The sequence below is a fragment of the Tachysurus fulvidraco genome, chromosome 13, assembly GCF_022655615.1.
Source record: "Tachysurus fulvidraco isolate hzauxx_2018 chromosome 13, HZAU_PFXX_2.0, whole genome shotgun sequence".
NCBI classification, from domain to species: domain Eukaryota; kingdom Metazoa; phylum Chordata; class Actinopteri; order Siluriformes; family Bagridae; genus Tachysurus; species Tachysurus fulvidraco.
In genome coordinates, this window is record NC_062530.1 from 4,774,502 (window position 1) to 4,790,576 (window position 16,075).

The window sequence follows — 16,075 nt, forward strand, 5'->3', positions numbered from 1 at the left end:
ACTTCAGATTGTTGTTCTAGCACATCAAGTGTATGCGTATATATCCGTACACTCTCAGTGGACTCGAACAGGGGCAGGACCCTTCACAAAGACGCATTACATGTACAGGGACCTTTAGGTGTAAATGCTTCATATCTGAGCCTGCTGAAATATTAATGTCACCCCGAAGCCATCAGCATGTGCTGTGCATTACGATGAGGCCTTGTGCTGTGGTTCCATTTTATTACGTTAGAGAGGCAGGTGTTTTATTTACACAGAATAAAATCTACTGCTAAAAATTGCCTGAATACAATACCAATTGAATTGCTGAATGAATATAATTTTTTTTTTACTTCATTCTTATTATTTTGGAAGAAAGGGGAAAAAAACCCAATTTGGCTGGTTAAGAAATCCACTACAGAGAAATGTCTTAAATACAGATTAGGATAGAGATTAGGTTGAAACGATTGCCTTAGTCTTTAGAAGACATTTGTGGAACGTGGACAAAATTAAGGCTTTTCAATGCCGACGTTTCGAGGAATGGCATTTCTGTAAAGCACCTTATTCTTAGGAGCATGCACATAATTAATGCCTGCTATATTTAACATAGAACACGCTGCATGCAGCCTTCTCTCAACCGGCACTGTCTCTCTGCTGTGTCTTTTTTCCATCGTTTTGTAGCTGGCACCCAAGGTCCTTCAGAGGCTCTGCAGCCCTTTGCTGCAGCCTTCTTTTCCAAATGCAATTAGGAAATACGTAAGGGATACGCTGACCTCTAATTCAACAGTGATAGTGCACGAGGGGACTGGAGTTTGTTACTGTTTTTGTCTTAGGCTCACGTACACGCATAAATAAATGCTGGTTATTATTTAGCCATGTCTGGTGGGTAAAGGTTAAAAGCCCTTCATCCATCAGCTCTTTCTCACACTAGCTAGGTTCATGTGTGTACACTGTTACTCTTTCTTCCTTTTTTTTTTAAAGCTACACACTGATAAATCGACTGCTCAGGACCTTTTCTTACCCCAGGTGTTTTTGCTGCTATCTTGGTGATCAAAGGCTGGTGTCATGAACGCTACACTCACAGCGTTAGCCCCAGCCAGCAAATGGCTTTCCCTCACTGACATTTTTCATTCACTTAAACCTTCGGAGCAGCCCCAGTGACCACACAATACCATAATCATATCTGCCCTAAAGATACAAAACTAAAATCGCAGGACAAAATCTATATTTTCTGTTCCCAGATGTCCTGTGTCCTGATATTACATATTTTTGTGTTGAGTCTGATTTTAGTCCTTTTTTACAGAGACCACAGACTCAGGGTTCGATGTACTCCCTCAAATCAATGTTGCTTAAACTCTATAACCTGAGTTCAGGGTCCAAAGTTTAAAACTCAAGCATCCACTAGAAAGAAATAGTTTTATCCCATCAGTTAAAATAAGGGTTGTTTAGTCTTTATTAAATCAATACTCCAGAGTTTCTTCAGCCTAGACTTCTGTATGAATGTATTAAGACAAGTCCTGATTACTCCAAAAAAATCTGATTATAATGGATGTCTATGGGCATATTTTGAATTCCAGTAACCGTTAACAAAATAAAGAAATAAAGCTTTGTATATTTGTATGACTTCTTCATGCATGTCTGTCTCTAATATTTAATCACCGGTTATTCTTTATTGCCTCATAACCGCACGTTTTTTGTACCTTTAGGAGCAGCCAGGGTTTCATGCACATGAAGCTGTCACGAACCAAAGACAACAAGTACATCCTGGGCCAGAACAGCTGTCTGTTCGACAGCGTGCCGGAGATCATCCACTTCTACTCCAGCCGCAAGCTGCCGATCAAAGGAGCCGAGCACATGTCCCTCCTGTACCCCGTGGCCATCCGGACACTTTAGCCTCCAGTCTTTTTTTTTTTATTTGATCGCTGAATGAATGGCTTGTTGTTGCTTGTTACAGGTGGATGGAACATCCATCATCTGCATTTACAACAGCATCTTATAAAGTTTGATGACTGATATGGTGTCTGCTAAGCCTCTGTGAATGGCTGCTTGTACACAGTGCTACTGGAACACTCTCCAGCAAAGACTGGAAGACTTTAGCGGCTTTAAAAAAAAAAAAAAAGCCCTCACTTTCCCACTGATGGTGTCAGATCTCAAGTCTTTTTTTAATTTACGCCGAGTTATACATTCAGCTCAGTGGATTATGGAGACCACACCGACCACACAAAGCAGACTAATCTGTAAAAAATGTGTTTTCCAACAGCTCTAATGTGCACCCTCAAATCCATTTCTGCTGACATTTCCTGTTCATTTGGATTTAAAACCCTGAGCTTTGGCCTGCACCTCCTCTTTGATTGTTTGGTCTCATGCATACTAATAAAATCTCACGCAAACCATTTATGTGGATGTTTCTGAACTCCAGGATGACTTATAATCTGCTGTTTGTTAAGATTAGTAAACCGGGATACCACAACTCATGTGAACTTCCTGGAAGGGTTCTAGCATGTGTTTTTCTCTTCAGTGTGATACGTTCAGAGATGACAAATTGGAGGAACATTTCGTTGTATCAGAAACCAATGCCCCATACCACAAAGTTGCTGTTCCCTATAAAGACTAACGTGCACTTGAAACACACCTAGAAAAACATCTACATAAATCTTTCAACAACAGACATAAACCTGCATAAGCATTTGTAAATTTATATTGATAATTTTAATACACGTGATGACATCCTAATGACAGACTGCCTTCGTCAGTTTTGATGTCAAGCCAAACATAACAGTTGCCTGTATGGAGGCTTATTGCATCGGTGATCGGTGCTGTTGACAAAAAACTGCTTTCATCAGCATTACCCCCTTACTGTATGTCAACACAAACTTTCATTGACATAAGTTTGCGTTACGATACGTTCTGAAACGATGGACATTAGAAGTTCATGACAACGGACTTCGTAGCTCTTTTGTATTGCGGGTTCACATGATGGTGTAACATTTCAGACATTAAAATATATAAAAATCACAACACAGGAAAGGCATTGTTATAAGTATTCAGCATTGTCAAAAAGCTTCCCAATTTTGGCTCTTGTACCTAGCAAAATCTAAGACTCAAATTTATTTAAATCGATGTATAAAGTTAGAGGTCATGAGGTTCCTGTAAATCGATTTAGAGGTCATGAAGCTTTTTCTGAAAAGCGTTTAAAATAATTTTTTATAATTATCAGAACGATGGAGGAATTTTTGTTTGTTTGATTGATTGATTGTTTTTTTGTTTGTTTGTTTTTTTGCCACTATCCCATTATTGGGAATTTGTTAATTTGTTAACACTATATAAATTATTTACTTCTTATATATTAAAAAAAAAAAAAAACTTAAAAGGATTTCTTCATGGCGCAACAGTAAAGCGGTTCCTATCTTGTTCAGCGATCACAAAGTGAAATTCCTAAAAAGCCACAACCCATCAGTGCTAGAAATCCAAGAGAGCAAAAGTGGACATTTGTCGTTAAGTTTTTGTGTCATGAAGGTTTTATGTAGTTGTATAATCATCGCCATTATGTAAAGTGTTTACAAATGACCTTTTTAGCTCTAAAACCGTTGTTTCATTCCGATCTGAATTTTCTATCGGTTGTGTCTATTTGACCAGTTGCTTAAAATGCATTGCATTCGACATTTTTCACAAGTTGCAAAAAATGTACGATTACAGATTCGGTGCATTTGAACAAAGCCAAAATTTCAAATAGTTTAGATAATAGACAACATATTTGACTCGAGACTGAACGTCCTTGTGCGGCCGAGTGAAGCATGAAAAAGGATGTTCCAGACGTTTCATAAAAATGAGCTACTTTACATTCAATCCCCTCTTAGCTTAAGACTTGGGAGAATGAAATATGTCTGCATTGTCTACCTCAGAAAATCAATTTAATTCCACCCATCAGCCAATCAATAAGGTACAATAAGATTGCAGATATCGATCCAACTCCCTTTTCCTCTCGTCAATTTTCACCAAATTGTACCTTGGCTTTACGGAAAAGTTTGTCTTGGTTAAACTCAATCAAAGTTGGTTTGTTTCGTGCTTGTGCTCGCCTGCTCGTTTTACGATCGTTTGTATGTAAATGTTACTCTGTACTAGTACGTGATGCCAGTGACAAAATTTGGGTTCAGGCTTTAGACTGTAGATGCATGGTGAGGAAAAAAAACTCCAGTCCGCTTCTTAAACTGATTTTCCATCTCCCTCCCCCAAAAAATTGCTTTAACTGAATGTTCTGTGACTGTAATTTATTATGGAGTGATTATTATAGCTGTGTTTTACTCCCAGATAAAGTGACTGAGATTCTTTTATGTTCTCTCTGTTCAAATCTTTGTGTGTCTGTGTGTGTGTGTGTGTGTGCGTGAGAGAGAAGGACTCTGAGTCTGTGTATAAAACGGAAACAAACTAGCATATAAATATATATATAAAAAGAAATTCTGTGGTGCTCGATCGTATGCTATCGATCGGTTTGTTTTCCACATGATGTCCTGTTACAGATTTCCGTGTGTTACGTAAACATGATGCGAAACCTGATTGTGGTACAGACCAAAACCTGGAATATGCAATGGTTTCTCCCACCTTTGTGCTTTTGTTGCCTGATTTTGAGCCTCTCAGCAGGCGAGTCTGCCTATGAAAAGGCCTTATTTAATCATCTTTATTGCTGGGGAAGCAAAGCCTTGCAGGTCTTGGAATTAATGAGGATCTAAGATGAAAGTTGCTAATTAAACTCGTAAACCTTTAACACCATATTGCAAACCATTGTGAGTGAGTCGCATACAGTGTGCCAAATGCATTTAGATTTAGATTGCATCTGCTCACATTGTGAAGCTTGTAAATAATTTTTTAATGATTACAAAAAAAACACACATCAAAAAATAAACAAATGCAGCGGTACGGCCGGACCTATCCAAAAGATATCTGTCTTAAATTCCCATGATTCTTATGGGCCTGATGAAGAGGAGTGCTCCTGTGTCTATTGGATTTCCTAGATGTATTTTTGTGTTGTTTTTAGATCAATTTCTCTTACTGTCTAATCCAAACTTCAGAAAGGGAATGAAAGATTGTCATTATATTTAAAACGAGAGAATTACCGTTTGATTTTTGTTACAGCAAGACACTGCAGGTGAATAAAATATTAAATCTTACAGTTAACCTTTGATACTTAATTGGTGATGCTTTTATTCATTTTAAATCATTTATTCAGGCAATTTAGGCTTTGTCTAGTAGGTTCTGTCTAAATATGGATAGATCTGAAGATTACATGAATGCAGGTCATCTAGTAAAATACTTGATACTTGAAGAAAACAACGTGATGTATAAATACACAGAGTTACCGGAGCCGCTTGTGTAATTTATAAGGTTTCAATATATTGGCATATTTGTACATTACATTGAAATGGAATTGAGCCTAAAATATGTTAAATCAAAAGCTTGATCTGTGCAAAATTGTCGTTTTTATTTGTAGTGTCTTGCCTAAATTTGAAGATGTACAGCATTTGTATCCATGTGACCTTTGCCGTGGTCGGGTTCTGAATGTATACTAATAGGAGGTTATTTTTACATAAAGTCTTAACTGTTTAAAAACTAAAATTAAAAATCAGAGTGTATGACTGGCATGTTCAGGTATCAGATGACACAGAGGATTGTAAAATAATGTAACTACCAGATGCTGGCAGATGGAAGAGAGGAAAAAAGGTTTGTTTTGTGATGGTAGGTCTGAGGATGAACAGCAGGAAGGCAGGATAATGGGGGAGGAGAGGATGTGAAAGCCCTAATCTTCAGTCTGCTTTATTGTGTTCGTTAGAGCATCTCAGTTTTTGTAGACGAGTGTTCTTTAGTAAGCTGTGTGTAAGTGGTTGTGTGTGTGATACTTATGCTTTTCTCAGCTTTATTTAGATGGATACTGTGTGTGTGCGTGTGTGTGTGTGTGTGTGTGTGTGTGTGTCCCCTCAACCATACACTGTCACCTCACCTGAATCTAATATTCTTGTGTTAGCTTCCTCCTGTGTATGCACTAATAGAACATATCTGTACACTCTCATGCCCAAATGTATATACTGAATGTAATAAATGGGGATGTGGAGGCTTTGAGATTCAAAGAAATAAAGAGTTTATGGGTCTAAATGAGACATGCTTTGTTGTTTATTCCATCTTCTGTCACTAAATCCATTTTCCGACTGCATTTTAAAAGATTACAACAAAGTTGGAGTCACGTTAGGGCACTTTGACACTCGTTAGCATGTTTGCTGAGCCCGAGTCAGAATCGGTAGATTTGGTACAGTACGTTTGCTCTTGGTTTAGTTTTGTTTAAAACGGTGCGTGAGGTTTAGGGCTGTAGTTTACACATTGTCCAAGTCAGGTTAAAGACCAGGAGCAGCTGAGATCATGTCAAGATCAAGTCTAAATGAGGTCGGTGTCAAGATGGAGTTCAAGTGAAAGTTTAGACCCAAAAAAAAACCCTTCAAATCCGTACAAACACCATAAATAATAAACAATAAGAAAACTGTAAGACTGAGACAAGTCCACATACAAGTACTGTAAGACTGAGACAAGTCCACATACAAGTACTGTAAGACTGAGACAAGTCCACATACAAGTACTGTAAGACTGAGACAAGTCCACATACAAGTACTGTAAGACTGAGACAAGTCCACATACAAGTACTGTAAGACTGAGACAAGTCCACATACAAGTACTGTAAGACTGAGACAAGTCCACATACAAGTGCTGTAAGACTGAGACAAGTCCAAATACAAGTACTGTAAGACTGAGACAAGTCCACATACAAGTACTGTAAGACTGAGACAAGTCCAAATACAAGTACTGTAAGACTGAGACAAGTCCACATACAAGTACTGTAAGACTGAGACAAGTCCAAATACAAGTACTGTAAGACTGAGACAAGTCCAAATACAAGTACTGTAAGACTGAGACAAGTCTACATACAAGTACTGTAAGACTGAGACAAGTCCACATACAAGTACTGTAAGACTGAGACAAGTCCAAATACAAGTACTGTAAGACTGAGACAAGTCCACATACAAGTACTGTAAGACTGAGACAAGTCCACATACAAGTACTGTAAGACTGAGACAAGTCCACATACAAGTACTGTAAGACTGAGACAAGTCCAAACACAAGTACTGTAAGACTGAGACAAGTCCACATACAAGTACTGCAAGACCGAGACAAGTCCACATACAAGTACTGTAAGACTGAGACAAGTCCAAATACAAGTACTGTAAGACTGAGACAAGTCCACATACAAGTACTGTAAGACTGAGACAAGTCCACATACAGGTACTGTAAGACCGAGACAAGTCCACATACAAGTACTGTAAGACTGAGACAAGTCCAAATACAAGTACTGCAAGACTGAGACAAGTCCACATACAAGTACTGTAAGACTGAGACAAGTCCACATACAGGTACTGTAAGACTGAGACAAGTCCACATACAAGTACTGTAAGACTGAGACAAGTCCAAATACAGGTACTGTAAGACTGAGACAAGTCCACATACAAGTACTGCAAGACCGAGACAAGTCCACATACAAGTACTGTAAGACTGAGACAAGTCCAAATACAAGTACTGTAAGACTGAGACAAGTCCACATACAAGTACTGTAAGACTGAGACAAGTCCACATACAAGTACTGTAAGACTGAGACAAGTCCACATACAAGTACTGTAAGACTGAGACAAGTCCACATACAAGTACTGTAAGACTGAGACAAGTCCACATACAAGTACTGTAAGACTGAGACAAGTCCACATACAAGTACTGTAAGACTGAGACAAGTCCAAATACAAGTACTGTAAGACTGAGACAAGTCCACATACAAGTACTGTAAGACTGAGACAAGTCCACATACATGTACTGTAAGACTGAGACAAGTCCAAATACAAGTACTGCAAGACCAAGACAAGTCCACATACAAGTACTGTAAGACTGAGACAAGTCCACATACAAGTACTGTAAGACTGAGACAAGTCCACATACAAGTACTGTAAGACCGAGACAAGTCCAAATACAAGTACTGTAAGACTGAGACAAGTCTACATACAAGTACTGTAAGACTGAGACAAGTCCACATACAAGTACTGTAAGACTGAGACAAGTCCACATGCAAGTACTGTAAGACTGAGACAAGTCCACATACAAGTACTGTAAGACTGAGACAAGTCCAAACACAAGTACTGTAAGACTGAGACAAGTCCAAATACAAGTACTGTAAGACTGAGACAAGTCCAATTCAGTATAGAAAACTTATTGAGATCAGACTCGAGTCTTATAACTTTGTTAAGAGGCTTGTAGGCCTGAAAATATAAAATTTGTACAAAACTTTACCAAATACATGTAGAAATCACAACAAAGAATCCATAGAGTATAGAGCACACATATGGGGTCAGAATTGTTTTCTTATTCTGAATAAATATACTATGATCCACAAATAAATATAAAGAGTTTCACAAATATTTTTAAATCAACAAATGCACAATAAGCAAACCGTAAATATATGTAACAAATTTCACAAAAAGAAATGAAATTCACAAATAAATTTGCAAATTAAAAAAATATTTATAAATATATATTTAATTGTATTTATTTGTGAATTGCTTCCTGCTCATTTGTGAATCGCGTTTTGTGCAATTGTGAATCACTGCACGCATTTGTGGATTGCGTTCCGTGCATTTGTGGATTTGAAACATTTCTAACGTCAAGACGTGCACAAGAATCCACAAATAGGTGACTCCGCCCACCGTCTACTCACATACATGTAAATACATCAGGTATTTACAGCACCATAGACTCTCCACTTTGGTTCGGGTTTTGAGCCGTGATTCAATTTAGCAATCGTATTTACTAAAAGATTTGTGCCCAATCAAAAAGACACACTTGTGTGGTTCACTTCCTGCAGTAGACTTGAGCTCTTTCTCACTGAACCTGAAGTTGTGTTTTCTGGTGATTCATCTCTTTCACCTGTGATTATTCCCAATATTTTAAAATTTCTAAAAAAAAAAAAAAAAAAGTTTAGGTTTCATTCAACGTAAAATATTTAAGTTCTGTTTACATACAGTATCACATCACGCATAAAAACATACAATCATGTGAAATCCAATCAACACTGTGGTTTTAGATCTGTACTAATTACATTTAGACTTTAACTTGGAAACTGCAATAAGCACATAAATATTTTCAAAATTATTAAAGCTATTTCAATTAGTAAAGCTACTGCCCACTTCTTTTACACAATGTTGATGTGCAGTCTGTCACCCAGGCAGCGTGAATAGAAACGTCCGCTCCTACCTGGTTGATGAATGTGCTCCTTGTTTTATTGGTTTCTATGCTGAAATGTTTTGAGGATGCTCCCTCACCTTTTTTTGCTTCACTCAAGGGCAGCATGCATCATGTGCATGTGTGTGTTCAGCTTCTTGAACCCCAGGGCAATAGCTCTAGTGTGACATTTCATTAGTTTTTGTTGTGCTGGATGCTTCTCTACATTAATTCAATCAGGGCCTTGTTGGAGACTCCACATGGGCTTGTAGAACATTTTCACTCCTGCATACACTTTGTGTGTGTGTGTTTGTGTGTGTGTGTGTGTGTGTGTGTGTGTGTGTGTGTGTGTGTGTGTGTGTGTGTGTGTTTGTGTGTGTGTGTATGTGTGTGTTTTTGTATGAGCGTGTGTGTGTGTTTGTATGAGCGTGTGTGTGTGTATGTGTGTCTGTATTTGTATGAGCGTGTGTGTGTGTGTGTATGTGTGTGTGTGTGTTTGTATGTGTGTGTGTGTTGTGTGTTTTCCTCACACTGGCTGAATGGAGCTTGACATGTTGCAGCAAATCAGCAAATCACCCAGTTGTGCTCTTTTGATGCATCTGGCTGTAATTTACATCCGAGCATGGATCGACAGGCTTCATTTATCGATTTAGATTAAGTTTATATTTAAAGGTGAGTCTATTTGTCATAAGCTATGTCATAAGTTCATAGCAACTATAATAAGTAACTAGAATAAGGTTATTTCTGTTTCTTATATGCATGGTTCTGCTATAACCCTGTACTGTACATACATTTTTTTTCCTGCTAAAAGAATGCTTTACACTGATCATTACTTTATAAACCGGATACCGAATAAAAATACAACACCAGTCATCGAGCAGCTTTTATATAATGCATTTACTGCCAAAATGAGTCAAGAACTGTTTAACATACAACAAAACCTTTCCCATGTTTCAGATTTCATGTTTTCTATTTTTTCTATTTTTCTAAGTCAGTGAACTAATCTGATCCAAACGGCAGACAGATTATAAATTTGCTAAATTTATTTTAGTTAATGAAGCTTCACATCTACCCTCTTTGTGACGGTAAAAACCACCAGATTGATTTATTTTACAAGGACGTTCTTAAAATCTAATCTAATTTCTGTCTCTTTTCAGTTTTGTCTCATTCAAGGTTGACTTTATTCAGATATACTTTCTTCCTTCCCAAGAAAACTTTTTTCCTTCCAAAATAAGCTGCAATGCAGCACAGAGGCATGTGTTAATGAAGCAATAATACACCTGTGCTGCTACATGAGGCAATTTTCAGAATACATCAGTATTCTGTATAAAACAGTACATCCCAAAGTGTTTTATTGCTATTATACCCGTTGTTGTTGTTTTTTTCTAAAATAAAATAATAATTCGATTTTAAATTTTTTAAATTTTCCATTTTATTTATTTATTAATTTTTTTATATCCACCAGTTTTTGCGAGCTTGCAAACAATCCACGGTGGGTCTAAAAAATATATTTTCTTCAATATTCCACAGTTAAATTTCACCGTCGAAAACAGAATGGAGAAAATGAGGTATTTGTGTATTCCTACTTTCCTGTAATTTGAGAACATAGACTTGTTGCGATTGTTGTGGTCCTCAATTACAGCTTATAAGCTCTTGCATTGTCCCACATTGTCACATGATGTAGCATATTTTCATGCAGCCACATTTTAAGACATCCTTATCGAGACGCCCTTATCCGGAGCGACTTATGTTTTATTTAATTTTTATACAATTAAAGGCCACTTTAATTTGGTGGCAACTTGGTGGACATGGGATTTAACTCACGACCTTCTGAGCAGTAGCCCAACACCATGCATTCATAGATTCATAGATTCAGAGCCTACGCTTGGAAACCAGGGCAGGAGGTGTTAACATACCCTGAATAATACACCAACAACAGAGAAAACCTGGCTTGCTAGAGAGGAAAAAAAGAAAAACAATGCTTGCTAAAAGTGCTGAAATAGTAGGGAGGCTGAGACAGAGCTGTTTATTCTCCCATGATGTCAGATAGGGGTTGGGGATATTGACAATATGATATTGATATTTCAATAAATAATGCCACAATACTTTGTGTGTATTAATATTTCTTATGACAGAGTAAATACAGAGGAAGCTCCAGGTTTCCTCCCGCCAAACAAAATCATAATGAATGATAGAATAGCTACACTATATGGCTAAAGGTTGCTAGACATATTACAGTACACTCATATTTTAGGAGTCTTTCCTTAACTGTTGCCAGAAAGTTGGAAGCACACAATTTTATAGGCTTTCAGGATGTATGATTTAGCTTTACAAAAACTAAAAATGGAAAATAAAGGGCCTCAAACCTGTTCCAGCATGACAATGACAACACCCCTGTGTACTAAGCAAGGATCAAGACGTGTGCCTGAACTCACTAATGCGTTTGTATCGGAATAAGCAAATCAGGTGACTTTAAACGTTTGGTTAAAAACATACTCCTTGTCGTGTACATGAGTGTAACATCCTTGTGTTTGTTGTGCACTGAAATGGATCTTATACAGGGTGTATTCACACTTCTGGGTGTTCCTGGGTTATTCTCCTAATTCACCACAAGCCTGACCAGGACACACTGATATATAAACAGTACAACATGCCATAGCTGGAACATCTGTCCACTCACTGCAGAGAACCTCACACACTTCATTTCATGCTCTGATTAACATACTCATGGCAGTTTAGCGTCGCTACTTCACCTACCAGTATGGTTTTGGGAGTGGGAAAAAACTCTCATAAACAGATGAAGGACGTGTGAAACATCAAATGTGTTTTTATTTTTTCCAACTATACTTTGTTGGCAAATTTCATCATAAATACCATACTGTGATATATATATCATGTGACTATTGATCTGTATTGAGATCTGATTTTTTTTTTCTTCTTCTTACATTTAAATACGGCAAAAGTTCCAAGAAGAACCTTTTTGGAAAGCCAAAGATATATCATTTATTTTTTAAGACCCTGTGAAGAACCACTGAATGTTTTGTTTTAAAGAGTACAGTACATCCTCATTTTATCCAGGATGTGATGTTCTGAAAATGTAAAAGAGCCTCATTAATGGATATGAATCACATACTAAAGTGACACATCTGCTCTGTTGTTTCTACTTTCTGCATTTTAAATCTTCACCTAAAGAATTAAGTCAGAAATGATTCTGATTCTGAAGAATCCAGCAGATCTAATTCCCAATTTTGCCCTCATTTACCAGACTGAATCTAGCTATTTCACAGCCTGATCTTGTGAATAATAAATGGTGTTTGATTTGCCGTGATCTGCGCCTAGAGGTCTTCTAACCGTTCTTACCATTCGTCCTGGGTTTTCCATACAGACCCCGGCTGTTCAAAGTGTTCTTTGAGGACTAAAATAAGCTCTGAAAAAGCCAGGCATGAAAGAGGCAAATATATCCACCTGAGGATGAAACGGTCTCTTGTCAGGCTTTTTCTCTCTCTCTTCCTCCATCCTTTGCACGTCTTTCTTTGTCTGTTATTTGTCCTCTGCAGCCCAGTCACGTCCGAGTGAAAGCAATTTCAGGGGGCCGACCTGATGCTAATAGGGAGCCAGCTGCTTTATGGCAGTAGACAAAAGTATAGAGCACTTTCTCCTACTCCATCTTGTCTGTGCCCAACTTTGTAGTGCTGTGCAGCTGATTGGGGTTCTTATAAAGGATGGAGACTCACACTAGCTTTCTGTCTCTAATCAGTGCATTGCTCAAGCATACATTTTTATACGATCACACAAAAAAACACATCAAATTTATGTTATGTCCTGAATTAGTAATATTGTGTATAGTAATATAAGAAGTAATATTGAAGTGAATCGAGGTCAATATGTCTAATACGTGTAACACTAATATGAGATCACCTGGGAAAAATCCAAGAACAAACAAGTTGAAAACAAATAAATTATGGGACATAAATAAAAACACGTCCTCTACGTATAAACCGAACGTGTAAGCGCTCTGAAAAATCACGTGAAAAATAAAACCATGTCCTGAAAAATGACCATGTGAGAAATTTAATTCAAAATTCATAAAAAAATTTAAAAAAAGATCTGTCAAAAAATAAAAAGATATCCTAAATAAAATAGTACATTACTTGTGAAACCTGTGTAGCATAGCATGTAAAGTGTAGAAAAACACATTTTCCACCTATGGCTCATGTTTAGTTCATGAGTTTTCTGTAAGAGAGATTCCCTTTTCAAGTGTAATCACAGCGAGCTCGAGACACGGCAGCGAAATGAAAACGACAGAGTGAAATTTTCTCCACAAGAGGCCACGTTTTACCTCTCATCCATCTCTCGGTTTCTCTGTAAAAACAAAGCACATGGCAAGCTTTTAAAGCTACATGACCTGAGCCTAGCACGTGCATCGCGATGATACGAATGACAAGAAGAAGACTCTTAAACTCGATCGCAATCAGACACAGAATAGGTCACGTTATCCTGAATCTTTCACTTTCATCGCTTCGTTTTCCGTGTCACTAAAGAGTAAGTGGATGTGCGCTGGCACTCCACTGATTATAAAGTGGTGACAGTAGATTAAGGTAGGAGATTAAACGTGTGCAGGTGTGACATGAAGGTTCAAAGGGGAGCTGAAAAGAATTAGTGAGGCTCTAAAGAGCATCTGCTTTACATTCACAGTCCCTGGTTCCCAAAGCTGGTGTCATACAATTGACATCATCATGTTGAAATCAATCATATCATGACCGATATCATATTCTGCTCTGAACTGTTACGTGGAATGAAATAAATACCATGATAGCTTGCATCAAGATACACAGATACACAGGTTGGGGTCAGAGTGCAGGCTCAGCCGTGATACAGTACAGTACCCCTGGAGCAGAGAAGGTTAAGGGCCGAGCTCAAGGGCCCAATAGTGGCAGGTAGGCAGTGCTGAGGCTTGAATCCCGATAGTCTGATCAACAACCCAGAGCCTTAACCACTTGAGCCACCACTGCCCCTTAAAAGACAAAGCTTTGTGTCATGAAGACTGGCAGAAGATGAAACATTACCTCTGAAGTGCTGACACTGGAGACTCCTTTTACAAACTAAATAACACCTGTGAAAGAAAACATCATCATATCAGTGATTAGACAGATTTTTTATTTTTTTTGCTCTGGAAAATGTATGTATTTTAATGTAATGTAAGTTTTCTCATCCGGTTTATGCCTCGGGTAATTTGGATTGTGTACTGAGGGATGCAGACAGGACAGTGTAACCAACCCCCCCCCCCTAAACTGCAGGAGACAGTGCTACTGGAAACAGGAAATTGCTTGCAGGTGTGTGAGCGTTACTCAAATGAAGGCAGGCAGCTGTGTTTGGAGACTCTGTCGGGACAAAAGTGGCTCTCTGATTGTAAGGGCTCATTTACTCACAACGCTATAAAGCTGAGTGGGGCAATTAGGGGTCTCTGAGAGGAGCGACATGACTGAGAGAATAGGATTGTTCACCTTCAGCTGCCCTCGGTGGAAAAATAATAGCTTCAAATAAGCCCATCCTGGCTGCTCGTAAAATGAGCGCGAGACGATTAGCTAATAGAAGCCCAATAGAAAGACGTGCTTCCTTTAGGGCAGATTTAAATCTGAAGTCAGAGTGTCTTCATGACTGTGGCTTTATTAACACGGTGCACTCAAATGAATGGAGCTGGATATTAGAGTGGATTCACTCAAATTCAGTCATGCTGTATAAAATTATTCTATTATCTATAGCATAATAAGATGAAGTGGGGTAAACTGTTATGCACACCTAAAGACAGATTGTGATTCCTAATATACGTAAAAAAAAAATTTTTTTATTTTTTAATGATTCAGTCTGTACTGCTTTGCTGACAACACAGCATAGACAATGTGTAGGAAAAAAAAGACATGCTGTTCATGTCTATTACATCCGAGACTGTACGTCACATGCAGCTCGGCTCAGGAGGCTGAAAAATATCAGTCCAAATAGAGATCAAGTCCAGGTGGTAATCAATATTAAATACATCTACAGCTTGGGCTAGACAGAAATCAGAATAGAATTCTGTATTTTTCTTATGACCCTTGGAGGTGCTGTTGAGCTTGGGGTACACCAGGAGGTACACTATGATGTATATTTCCCTTTCTTTTCTTTTCATCATATTGCTTCTGTGTACAGTATCTGTCCAAGACTTCCATTCCATTGCAGGTTTACTTGGAACAGGCTCGTACAAAAATAATCAATTCCTCCACACATCCTCCACCCATACACCTTCTGTATCATTTAGTTACAGGGAGCTGGAAGTATATTGCAGGGAACTCAGGGCACAAAGCAGGGGACCCCTAGGATAGGATCCCTACACATCACAAGGCACACTTCACACAATACAGACAATTTAGAGATGCCAGTCAGCCCGTATGCCTTTGTTTGGACTGGTGGAGCTCATGGAGGAAACCCCTGAAGCACAGGGAGACCATGTAGACTCCATGACCACAGCAAAGACATGGGGATTAAACCCCCAACCTCAGAGGATTTGATCACCAATCCATTGCCCCCAATCATAATTAAATTGTTCAACAAATACATAAATAATACAAATTTCACATTTTCATTTGTTTGTATTTGTATGAACTTGTTTGACATCTTTGCCTACTCAAAAACTGTCTTAAACGGCGAGACTGAATTTGAGCTTAGAAACTGCATGCGGTCACACATTGCCATCTAGTGGTCATTTTTTGCCAATACAACTTCTGAAATTGCACTGCTTGTTTTTAAAAAAAATCACACCTCA

General features: G+C 38.2%; 1 protein-coding gene across 3 annotated transcripts in view; it reads left to right on the top strand.

The window, feature by feature from the left end:
- Positions 1-6,128, top strand: part of zgc:158464 (uncharacterized protein LOC791139 homolog) — a 126,405-nt gene extending 120,277 nt beyond the window's left edge. For all 3 annotated transcript variants that reach the window (XM_047822420.1, XM_047822421.1, XM_047822422.1), the window contains one exon: positions 1,686-6,128. In XM_047822420.1, coding sequence (XP_047678376.1) covers positions 1,686-1,872 — 187 coding nt within the window. In that variant the 3' untranslated portion in view covers positions 1,873-6,128. The remainder of the gene's footprint in view (positions 1-1,685) is intronic.
- The last annotated feature ends 9,947 nt before the right edge of the window (positions 6,129-16,075 follow it).